Source organism: Ostrinia furnacalis, unplaced genomic scaffold, assembly GCF_004193835.3.
Source record: "Ostrinia furnacalis isolate ACB-3 unplaced genomic scaffold, ASM419383v2 OfSCF7055, whole genome shotgun sequence".
In the NCBI taxonomy this organism is placed as follows: Eukaryota; Metazoa; Arthropoda; class Insecta; order Lepidoptera; family Crambidae; genus Ostrinia; species Ostrinia furnacalis.
In genome coordinates this window covers 400,238-424,113 of record NW_021137294.1, presented here as the reverse complement: position 1 = coordinate 424,113, position 23,876 = coordinate 400,238, and the positions used below count along the sequence as shown (strand labels likewise).

Here is a 23,876-nt window from a genome sequence, read left to right as displayed (position 1 = left end):
CGGTTTTTACACAATTTCATCACACAAGACATGTCGTATTCGTGTTGTTTTTTCGCTGCTTAAATGTGTCAACTGTGTGAAGTTTTTACTCGAAGTGGTGTAACAGGGTGTGAATGTGTGCGTGCCGGCTGTACGTACAGGCAAGCTGGTGTATCCTAATGTCACAGTATTTTGTTGATGAGAATCCGTCCGACTTTTTTTATAGGTCCATGACATAGTCATGTAAATAAACATTCGATATTTATCAAGTATATTATTTTATGTAATAATCATAATCAGGAAACGCTCTCGCTCACGCCATAAACCATAGAGAAGGACCAGTGACGTCAGAGATGACGCAGGCGGTCCACGTGACCTGTAACAAAGGGCGTTTATTCAGGCTCAAAGGGATAGTTGCGTGGCTTGCAAGGGATTGGTGACCATCGGAACTGAGGTCTGGGGATATAAATGTTAGTTACGGGGTATTAGGGCAGCCTTGTAATGTTATTTACGTAATGCTTGAAAAGCCCTAGCCAATAGATGCTGGTAATAGCAAAAGGTCGGCTAAAATTCACATTGAATATCTACGTGGTGTGTTTTATACTGCGGAGTGTAGATTTTGGTGGATGTTGCTGATAATAATTACTATTTACTAAATAATAATTTGTGCCATGATATCATCATGGTATGGTGTAATGGGGTTAACGTGGATCATCATCATCATCATCTCAGCCATAGGACGTCCACTGCTGAACATAGGCCTCCCCCAATGCTTTCCATGTTATCCGGTTGGTAGCGGCCTGCGTCCAGCGCTTTCCTTTATGATGTCGTCGGTCCACCTTGTGGGTGGACGTCCCACGCTGCGTTTTCCGGTACGCGGCCTCCATTCCAGAACCTTGCTGCCCCATCGGCCGTCAGTTCTGCGTACTAGTTAACGTGGATGCTACGAGGTAAAGTTACACAGGTTCATAATAGTCCGAGAGGGGACCGTAAGAAACCCTACGTCATTTGATACTAAGATAAGCTTCATGGCACACGTTCAGAAAAGTTGTGCTAAGCTTGGTAAAATTAATTATTAAATTCTGATTTGGCCGAAATTACTTTGCTCAATACATATTTTCATGTGTATTGAGCAAAGTAATTTCGGTACGGCCTTCAGGTTATGTTACTCGTATCTTTTTGACTTAATATACAGTACCTACCTATGCCTAGAAATATAAAAAAGATTTAGGCAAACAGTAGATATTCACAGAAATAGAAGAAAAATATAAAAATCTATACTTATTAGAATATTCTCATATTTTTTATATGAAATCATTCATTCATATTGCGAAGGCCCCAATACTGCCCAGTGTTTGAGATTTGAATTCAAGAAGGGTTCGCAATCTTCATAAGTGGATTACGAAAGGTTGAATTTGTGTATCATCAAATGAGGGTTTGATTTTCAGTTTATTGCTCCAAATTGATGTATGGGATGAATCCTTTCTTAATGAATTTAAACTTTGAAACGATAAGCTGTTAAATGTTTGTTTAGTCTGCGAAATATTATTCTCGAATTTTATATCTGGAAGTCCAAATTGCTAGGAGTATACTTAGCAGGTGCTATACCTAAAAAAGATACAGGAATTAGTATTTTATGTTAGGACATCACCAAACTCGATTTCATGCTTCAAAGGGCACATTAAGTGGGCTGTCCAATCGAGTCACATCAACTGCAGCAGCTCAGAACAACATGAGCGAATCGCTACCTAAAGTAGCTCATGATTTGAAAGATTTATTTAGGTACTTCTTGTTACAAACAGACAACTCATTCAACAATATAAAAAAGTTCATAAAACGAAATGAAAGTTTCAAGTGCACTGAAACTTTTTTCAATTTATCAATTATTAATTTTATTAAGTTATTTTAATACTAAACACTTTAATAGTAGATAAGTACCAATTATGCCAATTTTATCGAAACTAATTGTGCTTAAGTACCTGAATATTTTACTTTTAACAGCGTTAATAGCAAGGGAGTTTAATGGAAAGTAAGTTATAAAACTTTTGAAATACTTTCATGAATACAATTTAAACGGCGTTCGCATTCTGGTCGCCGCATTCGACGCTGTAATGTACTTGAATGGGCTCATTTTAAAGCCCCTAGATCACGGCTTCATATCTCATACATTGCCGCCTAAGACGTCTCTTCGTGTGTCGGATGGAATATTTGCTGAGATATTTTCATCGGGGAAAGATCGCTAAAATGCCCGGCGTGTCTCAGTAACACGGAATTTCCATGTTGGCAACAACTTGCCAGTTATTCGGAAAATGGAGTTATATGAATCGAATAAGAATGCGTACTTGAGCATAGACCTATATTCGAATGTAGACATGCTTTTATTATATTAACTTCTATAAAAACTTTTTCACCAAACCATACCATAGTAGTATAGTGAACATGTAATAACTGTACTGTTAACTTAATTAATAATTGACATACTGGCAACTAATTAAAAAAAACTTAAGAGAAAAAACAAAGCCTTAACAGGAGCCGTTAAGATACAGATTTAATAATACTCGTAGCCAAATGTCGTCTCTTCCAGAAACGCGAATCTTTATCTTACTTTCGTCAAATTGCTTTGCCCTAATCGGCAATTGAAGCAAAGTAATGATTAGCAGGCCCCTTTATGGCGGCGGTCGTTTAGTTCCGTGTTCCGATTGTAATTAGGTCTGTTTGATGAACAACAACAATAAAATTACAGGGCTGTTACGGTGAAATAAAGGTTTGACTTTGCTTACCTTTAGGGATGTAGGGAATACGATTTAGGCCCGATTCGACCAAACTTTTATCAGAGAATAACTCCTAATATAACTGGAACATTGACAGTTTCAGTATGGGAAATATGTCAAAACTGACGATTTATTCTGAGATTATTATTTACTCTTATTTGGTCGAATCCACCCTTAAGAGTTAAAATGTTTAGACTCTACCTCAAATCAATTGGCGTTAATCGAAATGTCCGCAATAAGAATACCCAGATTACTTATTAATTGAATTACTATTAAAATTTTGTTGTTTTGGCATAATTATCAAACGAGACTAAAACAAGTCTCTTCGAATTTTATTACTCAGCTAGCTAACGAAAATAAAATACCTACTCTATTGTGAAAAAAAAAAATACATTTCAGTGGATAAATCAAAACGAATTTTGAAGTAGTACTTCAATACGATTTATTCCATCAAATTAAGGTACCTACGTATGTAGTTTTAATTTGTTTTGGAAGCAGTGAGCTGTCATTTCGCTCAGCTGCTCACGTAGAGCGAGCGGTATCGTATCGTGCTCGCTCGCGGAATTAAAACTGAACGCAGACGTCTCTTCAAATGCGATTGCACCGAATTGCACGTCACTCATTCAGGATTTACTCGATACAATAAGTGGGTACTCGCCTGTAATGGTAGGGCTGACAGAATATTTCAGTTTGTCCAGCAAAGAACAGATTTTTATTCTGGCGAGTAATTGTAGATTTGTGTAAGGTTTTAATGAACTAAAAGACGTCTAAAAGGTTTGTTAAATTAGCTTATTATTCCAGCAAACTGTTTTGTATATTTTTTGTGGAATATGTACAGGAAATTATGGTTTCACCATGGGGGTGAAAATACGGAAATGCTACTGAACTGAATCAGTAGAGTACTCATAAATAGGATTTTGAAAATTGGTATTTTATTGTTTGAAGTTTCGGTCGATTGGTTAGATACGGTAATAACTTTAATTTAAACTTAATCTATGAAGGTGTTAACCCTAGCCTAAAGCCTGTCGTTCAAATAAAAAGGCTCGTACACAGGCCTGCCTCAAACCCGCTGCAATGGAGGCTCTCGCGTGCTGCCGTCGCGTGCCTAATTACGTTATCATGCTGTTATCAGCGAATGTTCGCGTTCGTCGGCCCGTTTGGCTGAAATATGACAGTTCCGGGTGGACAGTTTTCGGGTTTAAAGCTTTTTGCTGTGTTACGTTTCAGCGCGCTACTAGTTCAGATTTCGCCGACTAAAAATTATAACAGAAATAGAACACCGATAACAAGATTTGGCACTTATGAAATGAACGCGAAAACTATTCAAGTACAACATACGTGAGACAGAGACCATTTGAAACGAAGGACATTATTTCACTTGCAATCAAAAGTAGGTTTAATTACCTACAAAGTGTGAACTACACTGAAGACAAGTAATCCAATACAATAAACGACGATTTTGGATTAGCTTAAAACTCGTAAATTGATATTTTATCAAGTAAGAGCTAAGAGTTGAATAAACGCATAGCACCCAAAAATCTCTAACGAAAAGTTTCGCGACTACTGAGAGGGAAAAAATGACTAAATTAAGTCTATTGTGTCAATTCTCTACAATTACCACACAGAAGAGACGTACAACATAGTTTCGTATTATGTAAGAATGGAAGGTCAAAGGCAAATTACTCGAGTTATTCGGCAAATCACCGCATTGCCTGAGCGACGGCGACAGTTCCGACTAGCTCCTATAGAAGCGAGTTGCGCCAGAAATAAACTAGACCAGGGGTTCCCAACCTTTTCTGGACCAGGGACCACTTTGATTTTTTCATCTTCTTCTATCGTTGCCCAAAACTCCGCTACAAGAGAAGCGTTGTCAGCAGCATTCATTAAATCCTCCTGCGTGTAGTTATTTCCTTATTATTCGCAGGGACCATTTAAAAAATCCGTTAATAAAGTGAAACCAGAGTCTATCTAAAATAAACTTTATTTATAGAGAAGACATTTTTTTATTCAGAACAAGGCAGGTATTTGACCGCAATCGCACCTGATGTTAAGTGAGATGCAGTCTAGGACGGTAAGAAAGTCCCTATTCACTTTGGTCTTGAAAAGACCCGGATTATAGTGTTCAGGAAAGACAGCAGCAGGCAGCCAATTCTAGTCCTTAGCTGTTCGCATTAAAAATAGTTATCGAATCGCTTAGTTCGAGCCGATGGAATCTTGGTAAAAATTATATATGATACCAAATCATTTAAAAACGTTCGTATTATTAAAATTTTTGATCTTGCATTCTCTGTACAAGTTCGGTAATTACTTACCTCTCATGTCTATCATGACAAGTCTATCGCTCGCGAAATTTAAAATCGTTCGTGGACCACATTTTAGCTCCTGCGGGTCCGTGGACCACTATTTGGGAACCCCTGAACTAGACGAAACTTTTGCCTGGCGTTTTGCAGCGCTGCAGGAACGAAACAATTAATTTAATACGGCATAAATTGTTATGATTCAGCTAGAACTGTCGACTGCTTTGACTTACTTTGTCAGTTAGTTTCCTTGAGAACTTGTTTTTCAGTTTGTCTTTATTGTTTCTGGTCCTTGTAGGTTTTCGCCTGTCACACAAAGTATAATAATTTATGCCCATGGCTTTGCTTTATAACATGACGTGACTCTTTTTTGGTGGACCGATGATCTGGTGCAGGTCACGGGAAGCCCCTGGGTTCGGCCAGGAAGCACAGGACCAAGGGCCTCCCTGCCTTTATCTGCGCTTATGTTGAAACAAACGAACGGCAATTCTTCTAATTTGCCACCATTAAGTAAGCACAGTACAATCAATTACTTGTGTTCCCTGACAAGTTTTTCTATTGTTCCAGTTGCAAATAGAGGCGGGTGCAGGCGAGGGCCCCGGGCCCCCAGCGAACAACAACGCAGAGGGCGCGGCTGGGGCCCAGCGGGACGACAACCATAACGCCCCCAACCCCCCCACGCCGCCGACGCCGCGGGTCACCCAGCTCACACCTTCAGGTCAGTTCTAACATCTTTATTATTCGGAGGGCAGTCGAACCTTAATTTCGAACTCCTCCTATGTTCTTTTTATGAATTTCGTTGCGGGTCCAATGACAGTTTAACTTTCCCCCGGGACAAACTTGACCTTCATTGGTTGGGTTTTTATGGCGGTCAAGCTGTAGATCCTGGCTACACAGGAGTTGCAGTGGTGGGAACGAGAGGTGGGAATAGTCCCGAATCTTCATTATTAGTGCATTCTGATTCATCGCCATTGATTTGCAGATTGCCAACAAGACAAGTGTCCCATTCCCAGCACTCAGAGTACAATTTCTTTCAAAAGTAACAATTTATTGATGCCTACTCATCACGCTGCACTAGTTTAGATTTGAATTAAACAACTAACTAGCATTTATTTAAATTGTAACCCTTTCTGTCTATAATACATTTAAACAGCCGTTTCCCAAGCCCTGAATAATTGCTTATTTCCCTTTACACTACTTCAGACCGTTAGTAACGGCTCATGAAGTCTGGTATTTAGTCTGGAGTATAGGCAGAAAATCGAGGTTATAAGATTTTACAAGAATGGCCAAAGTTTCCAGTAGATAATCATAATCATAATCATTTATTTATTGCTTTATAAGTGTACATAGGTGGTGATCTTAAACTTAGTCTCAACTTATGACCCTGTAAGGGTGTTGCAAATCTTGTATCGTAGGTACATTACTAAATATTCTACAACAATAGTTAGTAATAATTAATATTGATAAATTATAATATTAATTAGTTTACATAATTTTACATTACAATTAAAATACAATAATGTTTCTCCATACCTATTCATACATAATTTTCATCATCGCATCCTACTCAAATTATAGAACTCCTGAATACTATAAAGACATTTTGATATAAGGAACTCTTTTAGCTTGGCCAAGAATAATGAGTCTTTTTCAATATTTTTTAAATAGGTAGGCAGTTTATTATAGACTACTATGGACATGTGGTAGACTCCTGATCTTGCCAGGTGAAGCTTAGTGTCGGGTAATTATACATGCAGATAGGCAGAAAACCATTATTATAAGATTTTACGGCTAAGTTTCCATTTGCATTTTCCAAATTTTCAACAACTCGGCAGACTTTAAACATATTCGAATACTACAGTGATTAGGCTGTCCAAATCACCTAATAGCTTTCAGTTACTGAGTAATCGTGCTGCATGCAATTGTAAAATTCGTCACTTTTTTTGCCAAGAACTATAAGTTTGAGCTATTTTGTTAAAAATTTTTTAAAACCATCACGGATATTTAAAGTAGTGATAATTCAGGGCATTTTCTTTCCCATTGGTTCAACCGATAAACCTCTATCAGCAGTCTACTCTACTAGAGTCCCCAATGACTTCCTCAGGAAATCAACTTATTATCCATTGAGAAGAACAAAAGATAGGAAATCAACGTGACAATGAGTCTAGCGGGAAGTGGGGCGGCAAATGATTGGCTCATTGTGATCCCGGTGTTGTGGAGGTATTGTTCCTGTAGATCCGGGAAGATCCGTGAATACAAGCCCTAATTAATTGTGTTGGCAGTGAGAAGGCATTGCAATCTAGTGCGCTAGTCTTGGTGTAGAATATGGTATAACTAGGACTAGGTACTTAAAAATCGTGTGTTGAATCTTTTTATAGAAAAAATGCTGTAAAATTTTACAAATATGACTATCCTATTACCTATTCTTCCTTATATTCGTAACCAAACCTTCCTGTTTCTTTCTAAAACAAAAGTAAAATAAATATTTAGATTTTGAACTAAATAAAACTAATGCAGAACGTACGTGAAGATTAATATTATCAACAATCAAGTGTGATTTGTCTATCCTTACGTCACATAGCCGCCTATAGCCTACTGACCTCTCGGGCTCGACCTAAGTTTGTGATCAGAATACGTAACAACTAAAGCTTAAATGGAACTTAAACAGTCACCCAGACAGCTTTACCTGCTTTAGAGTTCGTTAAATTAGTTACATGCTTTCTTGAAAGTTTGCGCTTAAGCTGCCAGCTAATGAAGAATGAAAGCTCTTCATACGAGACGGCGAAGATTCAGGAACTAAGATTTCAGACTTGGTTATATGGGATGTTAAAACACAGATTTCCTTAAAACAAAGACACAAGAGGTAGTAATTACAGCAGCTCTACATTATTTGGCAAAAAATGTGCAGATTATTTTACAATTACAATTTATTGTTGGATCTGTATTACCTACAAATTATGCATGAATCTACATACTCAAGCCTCTCAGTAGGTAATTCCAAATATTGAAATTATTTTACAAACTCATATCGATGTTTGAATTTGAATTATGTTTTGTACTTTACGAGTAGGTAGCTCTCTCTCTGTACAATTTTATACAACCAATAGGTAACTATTTTGTTTATTTAACACCGAGGCTTAGCAAATAGACACAAGAAAGGGTTTCACCTTTCGTTTACAACGCTTCTTCTCGGTGCTAAAGTTTGCTCGTATATAAATAGTTCAACTGTTTTAGTTTGGGGTAAAGTTTACAGAACACATAGACATTCTTTTTCTATCGAGTGGGTGAACCAACAGGGGTCAGAAGAAACCTAGTGTCAGCGTTTACTTTATAAGCGGGTTTTATAATAGTAACATTAATCGACCTTATGAAACGACCAATTTTAGTTTATAATTTAGATATTTTGAGTACCTACAATGAATAATTAATAAGCACTCTATCTTTTATTCATCTTAAGAGGTGTACTTTAACCACACACTAAATATGTGTTTATTATTCAAACACTCGTTCACACCCCTAACAAACTTGTAGAGTGCGAAAGGGACGGCTGTCGTAAAATTTCACTTTGAAGAGAGTTGTCTCATTGGTACTCTCTCGACCGCAATACGTGGCCTAAGTTTGAATCTGCTTTTTAAGGTAGAAAGTGGCCTTTGCACCTAACGATTGTTTATTTGGTCAAATAACTCGACGGTTCAATGAAATTCAATTCAACGCATATCAATGGTGTAAGCGAATGTTGTAGGTCTACAAGATAAGTACATAAAAGGTACCTAATTCGATTGTATTCCATTAACTACTTAATATCTATTGCAACATAGTGCAAAGAACTGTAAAGTAGTAGAAAGTGGACACCCGGAAATAAAAAGGTTAAATGCAATTGATATTTTGGACAAGTTGTAGGGTTGGAAAATGTCGTCTCATGTAAACTCCTTAAAGTGCTAAGCGTACCTCAGGCTAGAATAGAAATTTCCAGGACTAAGAGTCAGTTATAAGACTTCTTCACAAGTAATCTGATTTAAAGGTTTAACTTTCAAGGTTTTTTGACACGCTTGCTTAAGTTCGAAGAACAATAAAAGGAGAGTCTGAGAACTTTAAGTATTTCTGAAAAAGCAACTACTTGAAGCGCTCGTCCCGCACGAGTAAAGTACGTTTTACCTACTTTAAATAAAAATACTATTTGCCACTGCAGGCGCAGCTAGCTTCGTTCTCACTTCGTTTTGCAAACCTCCCCACTTCTGATTCAATTTCGCGAAGAAATTTCATAGCCTCCGAGCCAATAACAATTTTCATATTATTGTATCTACACTACGTAAATCGATCAAACAGGCAATTTTAAACATCACTGAGATCTATTCGTATTTGATATTTTCAGGTACATAGATTTTTCTTTGATATAAAAATTTATTTATGGATTGGCCTAGATTTTAAGATTATTCATATCAGTTTTCTAAACGATGTCTAGCACATTATCTAAGTGTGCTCTTTGAAAATCTTTTCTTTTGACAGTTTGTGATATAGATATTTATAAGACCCCTGAAAAAAATTCTATCGTTAGTATGAAAATCCTTATATTGATAAAAAAATCTTACTTATGAGTTGGAATTGGAGATAAGAAACGTTTTAATGGCCTCTGCAAACACCATTAATAATCTGAAATGGTATTTTGAGTCCGAACTGGGTTGTTTAACCTATTGATCCCTTTTTAGAGGATAAATCTGCCTAGATGTTTGTCCGAGATTTAGGTTAGCGGCCATCGGGCGTCTGTTTAATAGATGGAAGTTATTGATATCAATAAATTCAATCTCAATAGATAATGTATTTGTTGAGCTCTCCGGGATTAATAATAATTCTGCGATAGCATAATTGATACTGTATAGTTTGTTTCCTTCGGCCAATATTTGGCGGAGGATAAGTCGACACTAATCTTCGCATCACGTGCGTGTGTTCTAGTTTGTGAGAAATGGTCAAGCGAAAAGTAAACAGCTCTTACACTATTTTTGAGGTTCCGTATAAGTTTTAACCGCCTCTGTGGTCTAATGGTTAGACCACCTGCTTCAGACGCAGAGGTTCCGGGTTCGATTCCCAGTGGGGGCAGAATTTTCTGTTCGGTTTGGTTGGTGGTAGAGCTTGTTGCAAGTTCGCCTGGCTAGCTACCACCATCTTACCTAAGTCTGTCGCTATAACAGCAATGTTAACAGCATTGTTGTTTTCCGGCAGTGTAGAGGTAAGATAGCCAGTTCCTCTTTGGTAGAGGATTCCGGGTGAAGCTCGCTTCCACCTTCGGCCTGATCATCACTTACCATCAGGTGAGATACAGGCCAAGAGCTTCCTCGTTGTGGATAAAAAAAAAGAAAAGTAAAACGGAAAACATATAATGGAGCTTAGATCAACGGAACGATTAAAGTGTGTTGATAAATTTGTACGACATCTTATTTTCAAAATTGATCTAGTCCGTTGGCGTGGATTATACATAATTTCAATCTAAATGACGAAAACAGAGACATTTATTTGCAAGAAATAGTTTATTACAGGTGGTTTTGTAGAGTGTAAAGTAGCGTAGTGCTCTATTCTGCATTTATCCAGGAATTCCTGAACACAAAGAAGAAGTGATCAGCCATTCCCTAAGATTTCTGTTCATATTTTTTTCAGAAAAATAGCGGTTGCCAATCAAGTTAGAACTTTACAGCAATAGCTGTCTGCTCTCCCTTTACTGTGGCCTATCGCACTCATAAATTCTTTACGGCGAGCCAGCAATTATTCCTCCAGACGCGAGGAGGGGCCAATTTGCTGACTCGTCTTATGGCGAGTCTTTCCGACGTGACTAACCATGTGTGCTTACTTTTACTGGCATGAGTCAAAAACCAATTTATAGATAGATGACAACACAAATAAGTAAGCGCTAGGTCTATCTTATGTTGCGTACTTATTTAGGTGTTTCTTTGCAACAAATTAAACTTATTTACTTTGATTTACACATTCAAAGATTCAAAAATTATTTATTTACAGAGATAGTGTGGTACAAAAGTGGTCTTATGTTAAAAAGAGAAGTGCAGCTTATCTCACCAGCGTAGCAATTTTTAAAGTGAAATATCGTATTAATACGCAATTTTACTGGCAAAAAGACCTATACTAGCCAAATGGATTGCTGTTTTAATGACTGAAACAATTTTATTACCTAAAACAACGTCTTACGTAATCGCCAGCATGTTAACATTGACGAACTCGTGTTTCAACCGATGTCAGAGCCAACTCGTGCCAATAAAAGGTTTGAAAGTGCTCCAATAAGTAATTTAAAGTTTTCCGATACGTGCCCGGGCCAAGCATGCACTTCTCGGCCGGACACTGTCCCCGGGGAAATTGGGATTAAACGCAAATTTAAATTGCCTCCGACCAGCTTAGCTTAGAATATGAGGCGTCACTTTGAGTAAGTGCAATAAGCCATATAGATTCAAATTTAACTAGACTTGCTTTCGTGACAGATTTAATTTTGTGATCGGTTTTTTACATCTCTTTATACCTAAACAGCATTTGGCAAGCCAAGCCCAAACAAAACATAATTAAACAGCAATTCTGACTATACGACTCTACCGAATCGAATTAGATACTCGTAAATATCTATTCTCTACGACTACAAGACGCAGTTTTCGTTACTGCAGACTTTATATTATAGTAAACCAAATAATAACTTTCCTACGTAGATGTTATCAGTATGATTTGTATGAAATACTTATTATTATAACTTCTTAGTACAGTCTAAAGCCCGTGTCTTGTTTTATTCCACGTCTAAGTCCCAAGAGTGTTCTGGGTGAGCGAATAGTGCTATACAAGTAGTAACTCTCGTTGAAACTATCAATCTAACGACTTTGAAAAGGGAAAATCACTACCAAAATGTAATAGCTAGTATTTTCAGTATGCCGGCTCGGCGGTGCGGCCATCCGTCTTCACATCAATTTATCACTTGACAATCCACGCGGAAACTAACTCGTGTATCGATGTAAAAGATTTCTTATATTCGCCCTATTCAAATGTACAAAGTCCCGAAAATATCTACCTATAATCGGCAATATAGTTTGTAAAATACAATGTGACGAAAAGTGTAGTTCTTTGAAAGTCAGTGACGATGGACGTGGAAAAGTTTTCGTCCTTTTTGTATCCTTTCTATTCTTTTGGTATTGTAGATAGGTCTAAGCCTATAAAATAAGGCGACAATAGAAAATACAGAAATTTCCGCCTTTATGACTTATTTAAAAGATGGATCAGTCGCACTAGCTACAGGCTAAAGTATTTTATAAACTAGAGCGGGTTAATACGCAATGGACCCTTTTTCAGTTCGCAGTTTCCTATCAAAGAAACTGGATAACTAAATTGCTATAATAATTAGGTTTAATTATTTATTTATTTTTGACTCTAGCATTTTAATTTTTTTTAACCATGCGCCTACGTTCGGCTCGGTCAAGGGCTCATCGTGTCACCCATTTGTAACATACCGCATAAACTACACCACAATTTAGTTGGTAAACCGCTGTGTTAAGGTTTACATTACGGTGACTAGTTCAGAGGCTGCACTAACATGCAAATGTATGCAAATTCGACGGCGGTGTAGCATTGCAGGTGTTCAAGCGGGTGTATCGCTTTCCATTTTACAAAATGGATGACGACAAAAATCGCCGGTGGTCGTGAATTGTGATTTATACAGTCTAGACTGGACGCAATATCACAGAATAAGTAATAATACCATAGTACTTTTGTCACGGTAATTTGTGTTCATTCAATATACTCGTAGAAAAGGTTGAGTTGATTAATGATCTTTCGTACAGAAGTCCAATTCTATTTTTGTTTTTCTAGGTAATCACACGAGTTCAAGAAACACGTAGGTACCTAACATGTTGAGTACAAAAATAACTCATTAATTAATCGGTTGGCTGATCAAACAAATTCACCAACACTCGTTCTTTCTATAATTACAATAAGTTTGTACACTCACTTGTTACTTCTTGTTACAATTAAAGTAACTTTTTTTATTACTTATTGCACGAATTTTATTATTAGTCAACGTAAATTAGTTTTCTCTTGATGTAAATTAATACAACAGTTTAAAGCATTTTTTCTTTAACCAAACTTCTGTGTCTTAACATTGCGTGATAGTATGTCATCGGAATAAGCCGTTGGACTATTATTTTAATAAAGATTTTCAGTGACATGCCGAAAACGCGGGAATAAGCTCGTATTGTCGTAAATTCCCAGCTTTTACAACTTTTTCCAGCAATATTTCTGCATACTGAAATATTGCCGGACATGGCACTCTACTAGAACTCTTGTAGTCAATTATAAACAATTAGCGAGCAAGTTAAACAACGATCGCTATCAACTGGCGACAGCTCGGACGTGCTGCGGAGTTGAGTGCAAACTAATTGTACTGTGACCCCTTTTAGAAGCACTACTGTGATACACTGGAGCACGATATTGGAAGACACTACACACTTAGCTGGCCATTCGTGCAAGTAGTGGCAAGTGCAAGCAGTCCTAATTCACAATACAAATTGAAACAGTTGAAATATTATTCTTATAGATACTTCTAAGTGATAATTGCCTATAAGAAAGTGCTGCGAATAGTTGTGTTAGCTCTGATTAATTCTTCTTCTTCTTATCGTGTCGACTACAAACCTACACAGTGTCAGCCCAAAACTCCGTCTGACAAACCGAAGTCTGATTAATTTAAAGCATGAATTAATTAATACACTTTTCTACTTCATCATCATCATCTCAGCCATAGGACATCCACTGCTGAACATAGGCCTCCCTCAATGCTTTCCATGTTGCCCATTATGTTATCATCACGTTGCACTTATCTACTTGACTGTGAAGAATAGAGTAGGTGATCGATTTTGTCTACGAGCATAAGAAGGCAAACTAACTAAGCAGTTAGTGCTTAACCAAACTAATTCATTTAGGCAGAGGCGTACTTAAACGGTGTCCTAATGGTCATTTGTGCCTCACAGCAACTGGTGGAGTTATATTGAAGTAAATTAAAATACATAAATAATATGTCTGTCACTACACAAAGGTAGTGTTTCATCAACCCACCGGTTGGGTGGTAGGTTATAATTTGTGTAATCGTCAACGCATAATGTGCTACTGCCGTGGGAATTATCCCAGCAATTCCTTTCTCGTAGGGGTTATAAGTACCCTACTTAGGATGTCGTAAGGCCCGACTAAGGGACTCAAGGACATCACATCAGCACAAAAGGAGGAAAATTTGTACCTATTGTATGTTGTAATTCCATTTCCTTTTGCATTTTCCTTGACGTCCACCTGGTTTGATAGTTTAAACTCTGGACTACAATGTTAACCGTAGTTACGGGTTCGATTCCTCTTGGAAGCTATATTTAGTGTGAAGAGCACGAGTAGTAGGTATGTATACTCGGAGTGATAGGTTTCCAGATAGTTAAATTAGATTATATTCACTTTTTTTTCAAAGGGTATGTTACGATACATACTGCGAGCACTGCTCAGTGCTCTATACCCACCAATGAGAGAACTGATCAGTGATTGCAGTGCTATAACGAAACCATACCCTCAATAGGTATCATGAAGTGAAATAAGTAACACTGAAAGCTATGTTCTCGGCCTATCCTTGACTGGGGAATCCCCACAAAGGCGCGCTTCGGCGCGGACGCACGTAAGCCGGAGATTAGCGCGCCGCTATTTCTGTGTGCGCCACGATAACCTAATTTAATAGAAGTGGGTTCTTGTTTATGAAATGTAAAAGAAAAATAGAAATCTCCATATCAATTAACTTAAAAGAAGGTATAGACAGAAGCATTAACAACAGTAAGTAGAGCAAACCAATTTAACAAACTTAGACTTAAGATATGATCACCAGATCAAGCACGTTCTACACATATCTTAAGTCTATCCTGGTGGATAGGTAGAGAGGTTCAGTACTTATAAATATACTAGCTTTCCGCCCGCGGCTTCGCCCGCGTGGAATTTTGTCTGTCACAGAAAAACTTTATCGCGCGCGTCCCTGTTTCAAAAACCGGGATAAAAACTATCCTATGTTCTTTCCCGGGACTCAAACTATCTCTATGCCAAATTTCATCAAAATCGGTTGCGAGGTTTAAGCGGGAAAGCGTAACAGACAGACAGACAGACAGACAGACAGAGTTACTTTCGCATTTATAATATTAGTTGGGATTGTTTTAAATTTTCATGGTCACTAACAGAATAATTATTGACGCGATTGCTATGTTGCTCTGATTTTAATTTTGAGCCCAATGCCCATTTTGTACCTTATCCAAGTCCATGATTTCGGGTATAAATGCTTGTGTCTTTCATACCTATTTGTCCCCAACAAGATCCAAACCCGCAATAAAAAACTCAATAAAAACTCAATAAAACTTATTTATTTCTGTAAATAGGCTTAAAAAGCACTTTTACACGTCCCAGTACCACTGCTTCAGGACAATAAATAGGCCAGTGCTGAGAAGAAGCAGCGCAAGAAACTCAGTCACTATTGTCAGCCTCTTTTTCAAAGGTTTACAGGCTTTCAAATGTACATACAAAGTACGCATTAATGCCTTTAGCAATTGTAGATTGTAGTCCTATACAACGAAACTCAGTCCAACGTTTCACAATTTTCGTTTAAATTATAATAAAAAGAGCAAGAGCCGACGCTCTGAAGATAGCACCCTAGGGCGCAGAATTTCTAAATCCATAGGCGTAGGGCCAAGCATGCCATCAAAAACAAAAAGTTGTATCATCATCATTCAACTCGTAAATTATATTTTAACAAACATTTTGATGATGTACTCGTAGCTGAGGGTTCACTCAAGGGAAATCAAAAGTTTTTTTGGGAAATTTCGTAGTTTAAGGCGTAATTACGTTTTAGAAAAACTTTTATTTGTTGAGGTAACAACACTCGGATTAGACTAAGCAGTATTTTTTTATGGGAAAATGCTTCTTTGTATAAGTTTGTAAGTTAATATTTAAGTTTCTTTTTAACTACTTTGTCACGTAACTACCTAAGTACCCTTAGTTTTTCCACCTGTTCCATCCAAACTTTTCAGTAGACGTTGATATTTTTTTAATAAAAAACTAATTTAGGTTTACATTTCTTGTTTTCAGAAAGCCAACTCCTTGTAATTCAGTAGATACACGAGTAGATTCATTCAAAAATCTCTAGCAAGGTGACCTTGAAAATTCTCAAGAAAAAATCTTCGCACAAAACACTCACTTTTGAAAGATCTCTCAAAAAGCCTCAGGCTTGAGAAGACAATACAGTATCGATTGCGGAGACGATCCCCTGCATACGGAGGGCCCTCGCGATGTGGGTCAACGGGGCAACTTGATTGGGCCCAGGGGACTCGCGGTGCCAGGGTAATGATGGACAAGTGGATCGTAAACTGCAGAATTGTGCGCAGCGAAAACATCTTGTATTTCCATGGAAATGTGAAATAAGCTGCTGTATTGTGAGCACTGTCAGTCAATTAGACGAAGGCACGTCAAGCTTAGCTCTCGTTATGTTAGTTATGTCGTTGGATTTTGCACCCTTATTTTAATACATAGATATCTGTACCTCTATGAATAGTGATCAGTGGTCAACCTGTTAACTAGGTACTCGTAATTCATGGTAGGTTTTTTGCTACACTTTAAACGACTACCTATCAATTTTTGTTATTCGTGGCCAATTTCTATTTTAGGTATTATGGAAACTAAACAATAGGCCTCTTTGATTCGTAATGAAAGGCTTTCAAAGGTCTCTACGGCAAAGCAACAGCAAGTCATCCTGCGCATTTTCCACGATTGGACTCACCAAGTGATTGTTATTCAGCTGTCAGCGAGTCTACATGAGTCGCCATTTTTCGTCCATTTGTTGGAAACCTCTCAATTATTTCAAGGATCTTGTCGGTCAACCAAAGAACGCTTGGAGTGAACCTTTTAAGCGTCCTCCCGTTTTGGAATGAGAGGAAACATTAAAGCCCAGTTTTTAATAAAAGTAAGGCCCGGAATAAAGGTAACTTGTAAAGAATGCGCCTGAAATGTAAAGGCATTTGAGTGTTGTTAGAACGAAACTTTGCTGGTGTATTTATGTAAGAGCTTGGAGAATAATTACATACATATTTTAAGTACGTAGTTCACAGAGGCATTATAATGGCATTTATATACAGACAGTTATACAACAAAAGCCTAAATTATACTCTTTACACTAGCGTCGGCGTGCGTGGAATATTATTAGGTACTTAATACGCCTACACTACAAATATCAATGCAAAGACTCTTCATAATGGTATGACACTCAGTAATAGGGTGTGAAGAAGTTCAATCTCAGGGTAATTTAAACAATACAAATGCTACTTATTTATATTTTAATAACTTATACAAAAACTAACGGCCGATGGGGCAGCAAGGTTCTGGAGTGGAGGCCACGTACCGGAAAACGCAGCGTGCGACGTCCACCCACAAGGTGGACCGACGACCTGATAAAGGTAGCAGGAAGGCGCTGGATGCAGGCCGCTACCAACCGTGCGATGTGGAAGTCATTGGGGGAGGCCTTTGTTCAGCAGTGGACGTCCTATGGCTGAAATGATGATGATGTACCTGTCGTACATAAAATTGAATTTGCTTCCGCCACTCACAACATGTAGAGACTCCAAACTTCACACAGCTTGCATGTCTCAACTTAATAGGCATTTAAGCCATATCTGTCAGGTTGTCCTGTCACAACGTACAAATTAATCTCCCGCAAACGGGATCCTCTTAATTAATGCGTGTTTACAGGACCCGCAGGCACGCGCAAACGCGACCTTTACGATGTGTGCCGAGCGGTATGATAATGCGGGATTAGACCTAACGATGTGTTTGAGAAACTTTGTCACAGAACAAAGAAGTTATTTTTAAACTAAATCGAAAAGGTCTCATCGCTAGGAAGCGATCTCTTACAGACAAGTAGAAAGAGGGCATTATTGTTTAAAATACTGTGAGGATGGATGGGTGTTTAATACCTACTCTTTCATGTTGAATCAACCGAATCGATTTAAGCGCACATCGTTGATTTTTCGTCAGCCAATAGTTTAGTCGGGCAGTTGATCAGTATGGGTACCTATATGGGAGTGCGCACACTACGCCGATTCGATTTGGCCGATTCTTCATACAAATTAAAATCGGGCACAACTATCGGCCAACTAAATATCAATGGTGTGCGCATACTCTAAAGTGTTAATTTTATCCCAGTTTTTGGTACAGAACCTGCAAGCGATATAAGACGTGTTACAGAAAATAGACCCAAAAGCTAGTAATTTACTTTGCGTATCATTTGAAAAGTACTACCTACTCGAAAATTAGTTTCTCTATTCATCACGAAAAAAAGGGAGGTGAAAAATTTTCACATTCCCTTTTCATTAACACTGTAAGAAAAGATAGCGGATTTATGTTACATTAAAAATCTCCGACCGTTTCCCAGCGGCCCCGGGCCCGGCGGGACTGACCCGACCTTGCCCCCGTTTGGGATGCACTGCCACGTGTCGCCGCACGGTGGGCTGATATTAGAGCTTCATAGACTTAGCGTCGCTCAAAAATCAAGTGCCTAATTTTGAAAAAATAAATATGCGAATGTGTTCCTTTACCAAAAAGGAATATTTTATGTTATGTAACGTTTCTTGATAAAGTTATTATTTAATAAGTTATTGATAATGTCCTTTTTTTTTTGTATGGAGCTCAACATTTATTTTTATTTTATTCGTTATTCTTAAGCTTTCTTAAGAAATTGACTTTTGTATTATGTAATGCAACATATAAGCTATGTTATCACCAAGTGTCGCATTTCGGAAATCTTCGGAACATTGTCATTTTGGACTTTAAAATAAAAAAAATAAAAAATTTGAATAACTGCCAAATTTTGTAAAAATAACTACGCCAATGTGTTCCTTTGCCAAAAAAAATATTTTATGTTATGTAACTTTTCTTGATAAAGTTATTATTTAACAAGTTATTGACAATAATTACTTTTTTTTTTTATGGAGCTCAACATTTATTTTTATTTTATTCGTTATTCTTAAGCTTTCTTAAGAAATTGCTTTTTTTATTATGTAATGCATCATATAAGCTACATTATCACCAAGGGACGAATCCCGGAAACCCTCGGAACATTGTCATATTCGACTTAAAAATAAAAAAAAACGAAAAAAAATAACTGCAATGTTATGTACTTTCTTCCGTACTACCCTAACGAGGTGAAGAACTAAGCGCGTTTTTTATAGTGGTATTCCCAGGAGGCCTAATCCACTTGTAAGATTATTAAAATATGTTTTATGGAAATTAAGCCAGTGTGAAGTTAAGTTTATTGGTTATTCAGAGTCAGTTTCTGAACCGTGAAATAGCCTAATGTCTACAAAAGTAAAGCTTTCTTTCAGTATCAGTATCAGCCTCATCATCAAATTGATAATTTATTAACTAACTTTTTGCTGCTGTTGATAAAACTTTGTGTTTTCTATGAAGTTTATATTATTATCTATATCTGAGAATCAGATTTTAAAAATAAATTGTGTAAAATATCTTCATTAGTTGCTCTCCTGCAAAATTCGAGCGTGGTGTAGTACTTTCTGATTGGAAGTAAATATCTTTTCCGTGAGCAATAATTTTGTATGCTTGCAGGCATATTATACGTATGTAGAGCTCCATGTACGTAGTATAGTTTGGTCTGCGAAACAAAATCATTCTAGCGTTTTAGGGCAACTTGTAAGTGCCCAAATGAACGTTCGGTTTGATGTCTCCAGATAAAATGGATAAGGGAAAATAAGGTTTCTAGCTCCGCTTTTTACTATAGACTCATTTCTTTTTCAAATTTATGAAGGAGACCCATTTTTTTTTATTCAAATAAGCTGCATTTAATTATTGTCGACCTATTTTAATGTTATCAATGAAAAAAAACTTAATGGACGCGGAAATTGAAAATTTAATAGATCGTAATTCTGGAAGCAAAACAATCTCGTAATAACTGATTCTCATTTGATAGATATAAAAATAATTATCGTTGATAAATGGCAGGTCTGCACAAGCAGCGATGTGATATTTGTAAAGCCATATCAAAATAAATGATCAATTTGATGTCTAGGCTGATACTGAAAAAGAAAGCTTTACTTTTGTAGATTCAGAAAGTGGCTCTTGAGTCTAACCAATAAACTTAACTTCAAACTGGCTTAATTTCCATAAAACAAAAATTATATTTTAGTAACCTTAGTAATCATGTGGATTAGGCCTCCTGGGAACACCGCTATAAAAAACGCGCTTAGTTCTTCACCTCGTTAGGGTAGTACGGAAGAAAGTACATAACATTGCAGTTATTTTTTTTTCGTTTAAAGTCGAATATGACAATGTTCCGAGGGTTTCCGGAATTCGTCCCTTGGTGATAATGTAGCTTATATGATGCATTACATAATAAAAAAAGCAATTTCTTAAGAAAGCTTAAGAATAACGAATAAAATAAAAATAAATGTTGAGCTCCATACAAAAAAAAAGTAATTATTGTCAATAACTTGTTAAATAATAACTTTATCAAGAAAAGTTACATAACATAAAATATTTCTTTTTGACAAAGGAACACATTGGCGTAGTAATTTTTACAAAATTTGGCAGTTATTCAAATTTTTTATTTTTTTTATTTTAAAGTCCAAAATGACAATGTTCCGAAGATTTCCGAAATGCGACACTTGGTATAACATACCTAGCTTATATGTTNAGCTTATTAAAACAAATAACTATGCGCATAGGCCTTGTAAATATAATTGGCATCATACTTTCCAATTAGCTGCCGCCGTAGCGTCTGATAAATGATCATATTGCAAAACTCCGTTGATTATTGCCATCAAAACGTTCTAAGCTAAACAATCTGTAAAATCGTTAGTCTCGGTAAAAGTGCAAGCATTCATTTTGGATCTAGAACATTATTCAATTTAAACTTAGTTATGTAATCGAAAAGTGTAATATATTCTTATTTTTTACGATCTAATCAGACACCTAGACTAGACAACCTGTTGTAAAACTCGTTAACTTTTAAACGGTTAGAGTAAGCGCACACCGTTGATTTTTCATCGGCCGATAGTTTAGTCGGGCAGTTGATCAGTGTGGGCATGTATGGGAGTGCGCACACTACGCCCATTCAATTTGGTCGATTCTTCATACAAATTAAAATCGGGCACAACTATCGGCCAACTAAAAATCAACGGTGTGCGCCTACTCTTAGTTAGCGTTCAACTGTTACCTATTGAACACGATATTTTTAAAACCTGAAAGTTTGCACATAAATAAACTGTTGGTGTTTACATAAACAGTTGTCAATAAGCTTTCAAATTATCATCATCGTCTCGTCTCACGTCCTGGCTCTAGGAATAAACAGACGCACGGTGAATCGGAACGCGTTGTTTCCGCAAAACGATGAAAGTCCACTTTCGAACTTGGACGCTTGTAATTTTAATGTCCTTTCGCGGACAACTTTCCTCGACATCTTGTTGCGTAATGAAGTACAGTGGAATTGTGTATCACGTCATTCATTATGATTAATATTCCAGAGTTCTGTCCTTGAGCTTTATATCCACACATTAACAATATTAAGTAACTAGTGGCCGCCCGCGACTTCGTACGCGAGGATCCCGTTTTACCCCCTTAGGGGTGGAGTTTTGTAAAATCCTTACTTAGCGGATGCCTACGTCCATAACATCTACCTGCATGCCAAATTTCAGCCCGATCCGTCCAGTGGTTTGAGCTGTGCGTTGATAGATCACTATGTCAGTCAGTCAGTCACCTTTGAGTTATATTATATTTAGATGTGAACTGATCTATCTAACAGAGTAGATATAAATAAATATTCTAATAACAATGTACCTACATTTATCTATTGTATCTACCTTACTAAACTCTTCATAGTTCTATTATGAGACGTTACGAAATTATGAAAACAAAATTATTTATATTTTAGAGTTAGGTATGCTTTATGTTTATACGAGTAAATAATGACGTCTGCCTGCTCTACATTTTAATATGCTTTGCTTTGAGGTGATGTGATGAATAATGTATTGTAATATTTTAAAACCTACGCCTCGTTAAACTTAACACCTACATCTTTTAAATGCTTTTAACCATTTATGGCCTAAAAAATCCAAGGTAAACAAAAAGAAAACAATTAAAGTAATTTTGCATGTAAAACAAATACTTGGTTTACTTACACCCCTCTTAGCAAGCCAGGATTTAGTAGGTATGCCTAACTACTAGGTATACTACCTATGAGTGAGATCCCTCACTTATCTAGGGGTCTTGGAAGTGCATGCAAATGGCGAAAAAGCAGATCCAAAAAAATCTCTCAGAAACATTGCCTTAATGAAAAATACATCACAATTTCCAGTGTCCAATGGGTAGAAAGAGATTCACAAACTATGAATGGTCATAAATGCGCAGTAATAAATCTTACCTAATCATTCGTTTCACATACCGGTGTGGTTCGTGTCGGAGAAAATGATTATACAATATTATGAGCGAGATACGCTAATGTGATCTCGCCGATTGCCTATCGCGTGAAAAAAACTGAAGTAGGTGGGTTTCAGAAGTTGTGGTATTGCCGTTAGTAGTTTTTTTGTGAATTAGATGATTTCCAAATTCTCCTAGAAAGATACCCAATAACTATCGTGATTAGTCTATCTTTCAGGTAGGTAACACATTTTTCTTGAACATTGTTTTAAAATATGAGACGTTGAGCCTTCAAATAACTTTTAGGCCTATTCCGAGAGATTAAGTAGTCTTACTCTTCCGAGAGACCAAAGTGAAAGAAAATTGCAATTAGCTCTTAATTGATCGCAACATTATTCGTAGAAAAATAACTATACCTAACAAAAACATTGATGTTAAACTCGAACATGAAATAGCTCCTACGCAGCAATGTCTACACAAGAATAAACACATTGAATCGAACATCACTAACCTGATTAAATGAATGATTTGTAGAGCAAACCTGTCAAACTGTCAATATAACACGATTATGAGCTTCATGTAGAGAGTTCCGTCTCGCGAGTGTCAGTGGCTACACGTGTGTCGGAAATTTTCGTTTATTTTGAAAATTTTAGTGTGGTTTTCTACACAGTAATCTTATTCTAAGCTTATTTATTAATAAAACTAAGGTGGTGGTATATTAACTTTCGTGTATTTTTGGTAAGTAAAGTAAATCAGCATGGATGTCATACCTCCCGACCCGCCTGATCCCCCAGACCAGGCCGCCCCAATGGAATTATCCCAGCCATTATTTTCACAATCGGCTACCAAACGCCGTCTTGACACGACAGGCGATTCCGAGCCAGCTAAAAGAACCAACACCGATGGTTCCTTACCTCAAATCAATCAACAGGTGTACACTCACCCCTCCCTTGTCATTGCCCCCAAAACATATAGCGACCAAGACAAAGGCCCGTTCCTAGTCCACGTGTCTCATATGGAAACTGATCCCTCTTCCCCAGTATTCATCCAACCAATGAGATTTGGTAAGTTTCTGGTTACCAACAGAATCCAGGGTATAGTTTTGGACGGAGTTAAAAAAATCGGAAGAAACAGAATTTCAGTCGAATTTGTTTCACCCAGCGCAGCTAACAATTTCCTGAATAACGAAATTCTTCCATTGTACAAATACGTTGCCTCGATACCGACTTATAACGTGACCCGCATGGGTCTCATCAGGAACATCCCCACTGACTGGACCATGGAGGAGCTCGCAGAAAATTTGACAACACCAGACGGTTGCGGCATTCTTTTGAAGGCCCGCCGCCTCAACAGGAAGCAGGTTAGAGACGGT

General features: G+C 37.3%; 1 protein-coding gene across 1 annotated transcript in view; it reads left to right on the top strand.

The window, feature by feature from the left end:
• Positions 1 to 23,876, top strand: part of Dyrk2 (Dual-specificity tyrosine phosphorylation-regulated kinase 2) — a 77,610-nt gene that overhangs the window by 30,538 nt on the left and 23,196 nt on the right. Inside the window, exon 2 of the mRNA XM_028318960.1 lies at positions 5,615 to 5,765. Within this exon, the coding sequence (XP_028174761.1) occupies positions 5,615 to 5,765 (151 nt within the window). The remainder of the gene's footprint in view (positions 1 to 5,614; positions 5,766 to 23,876) is intronic.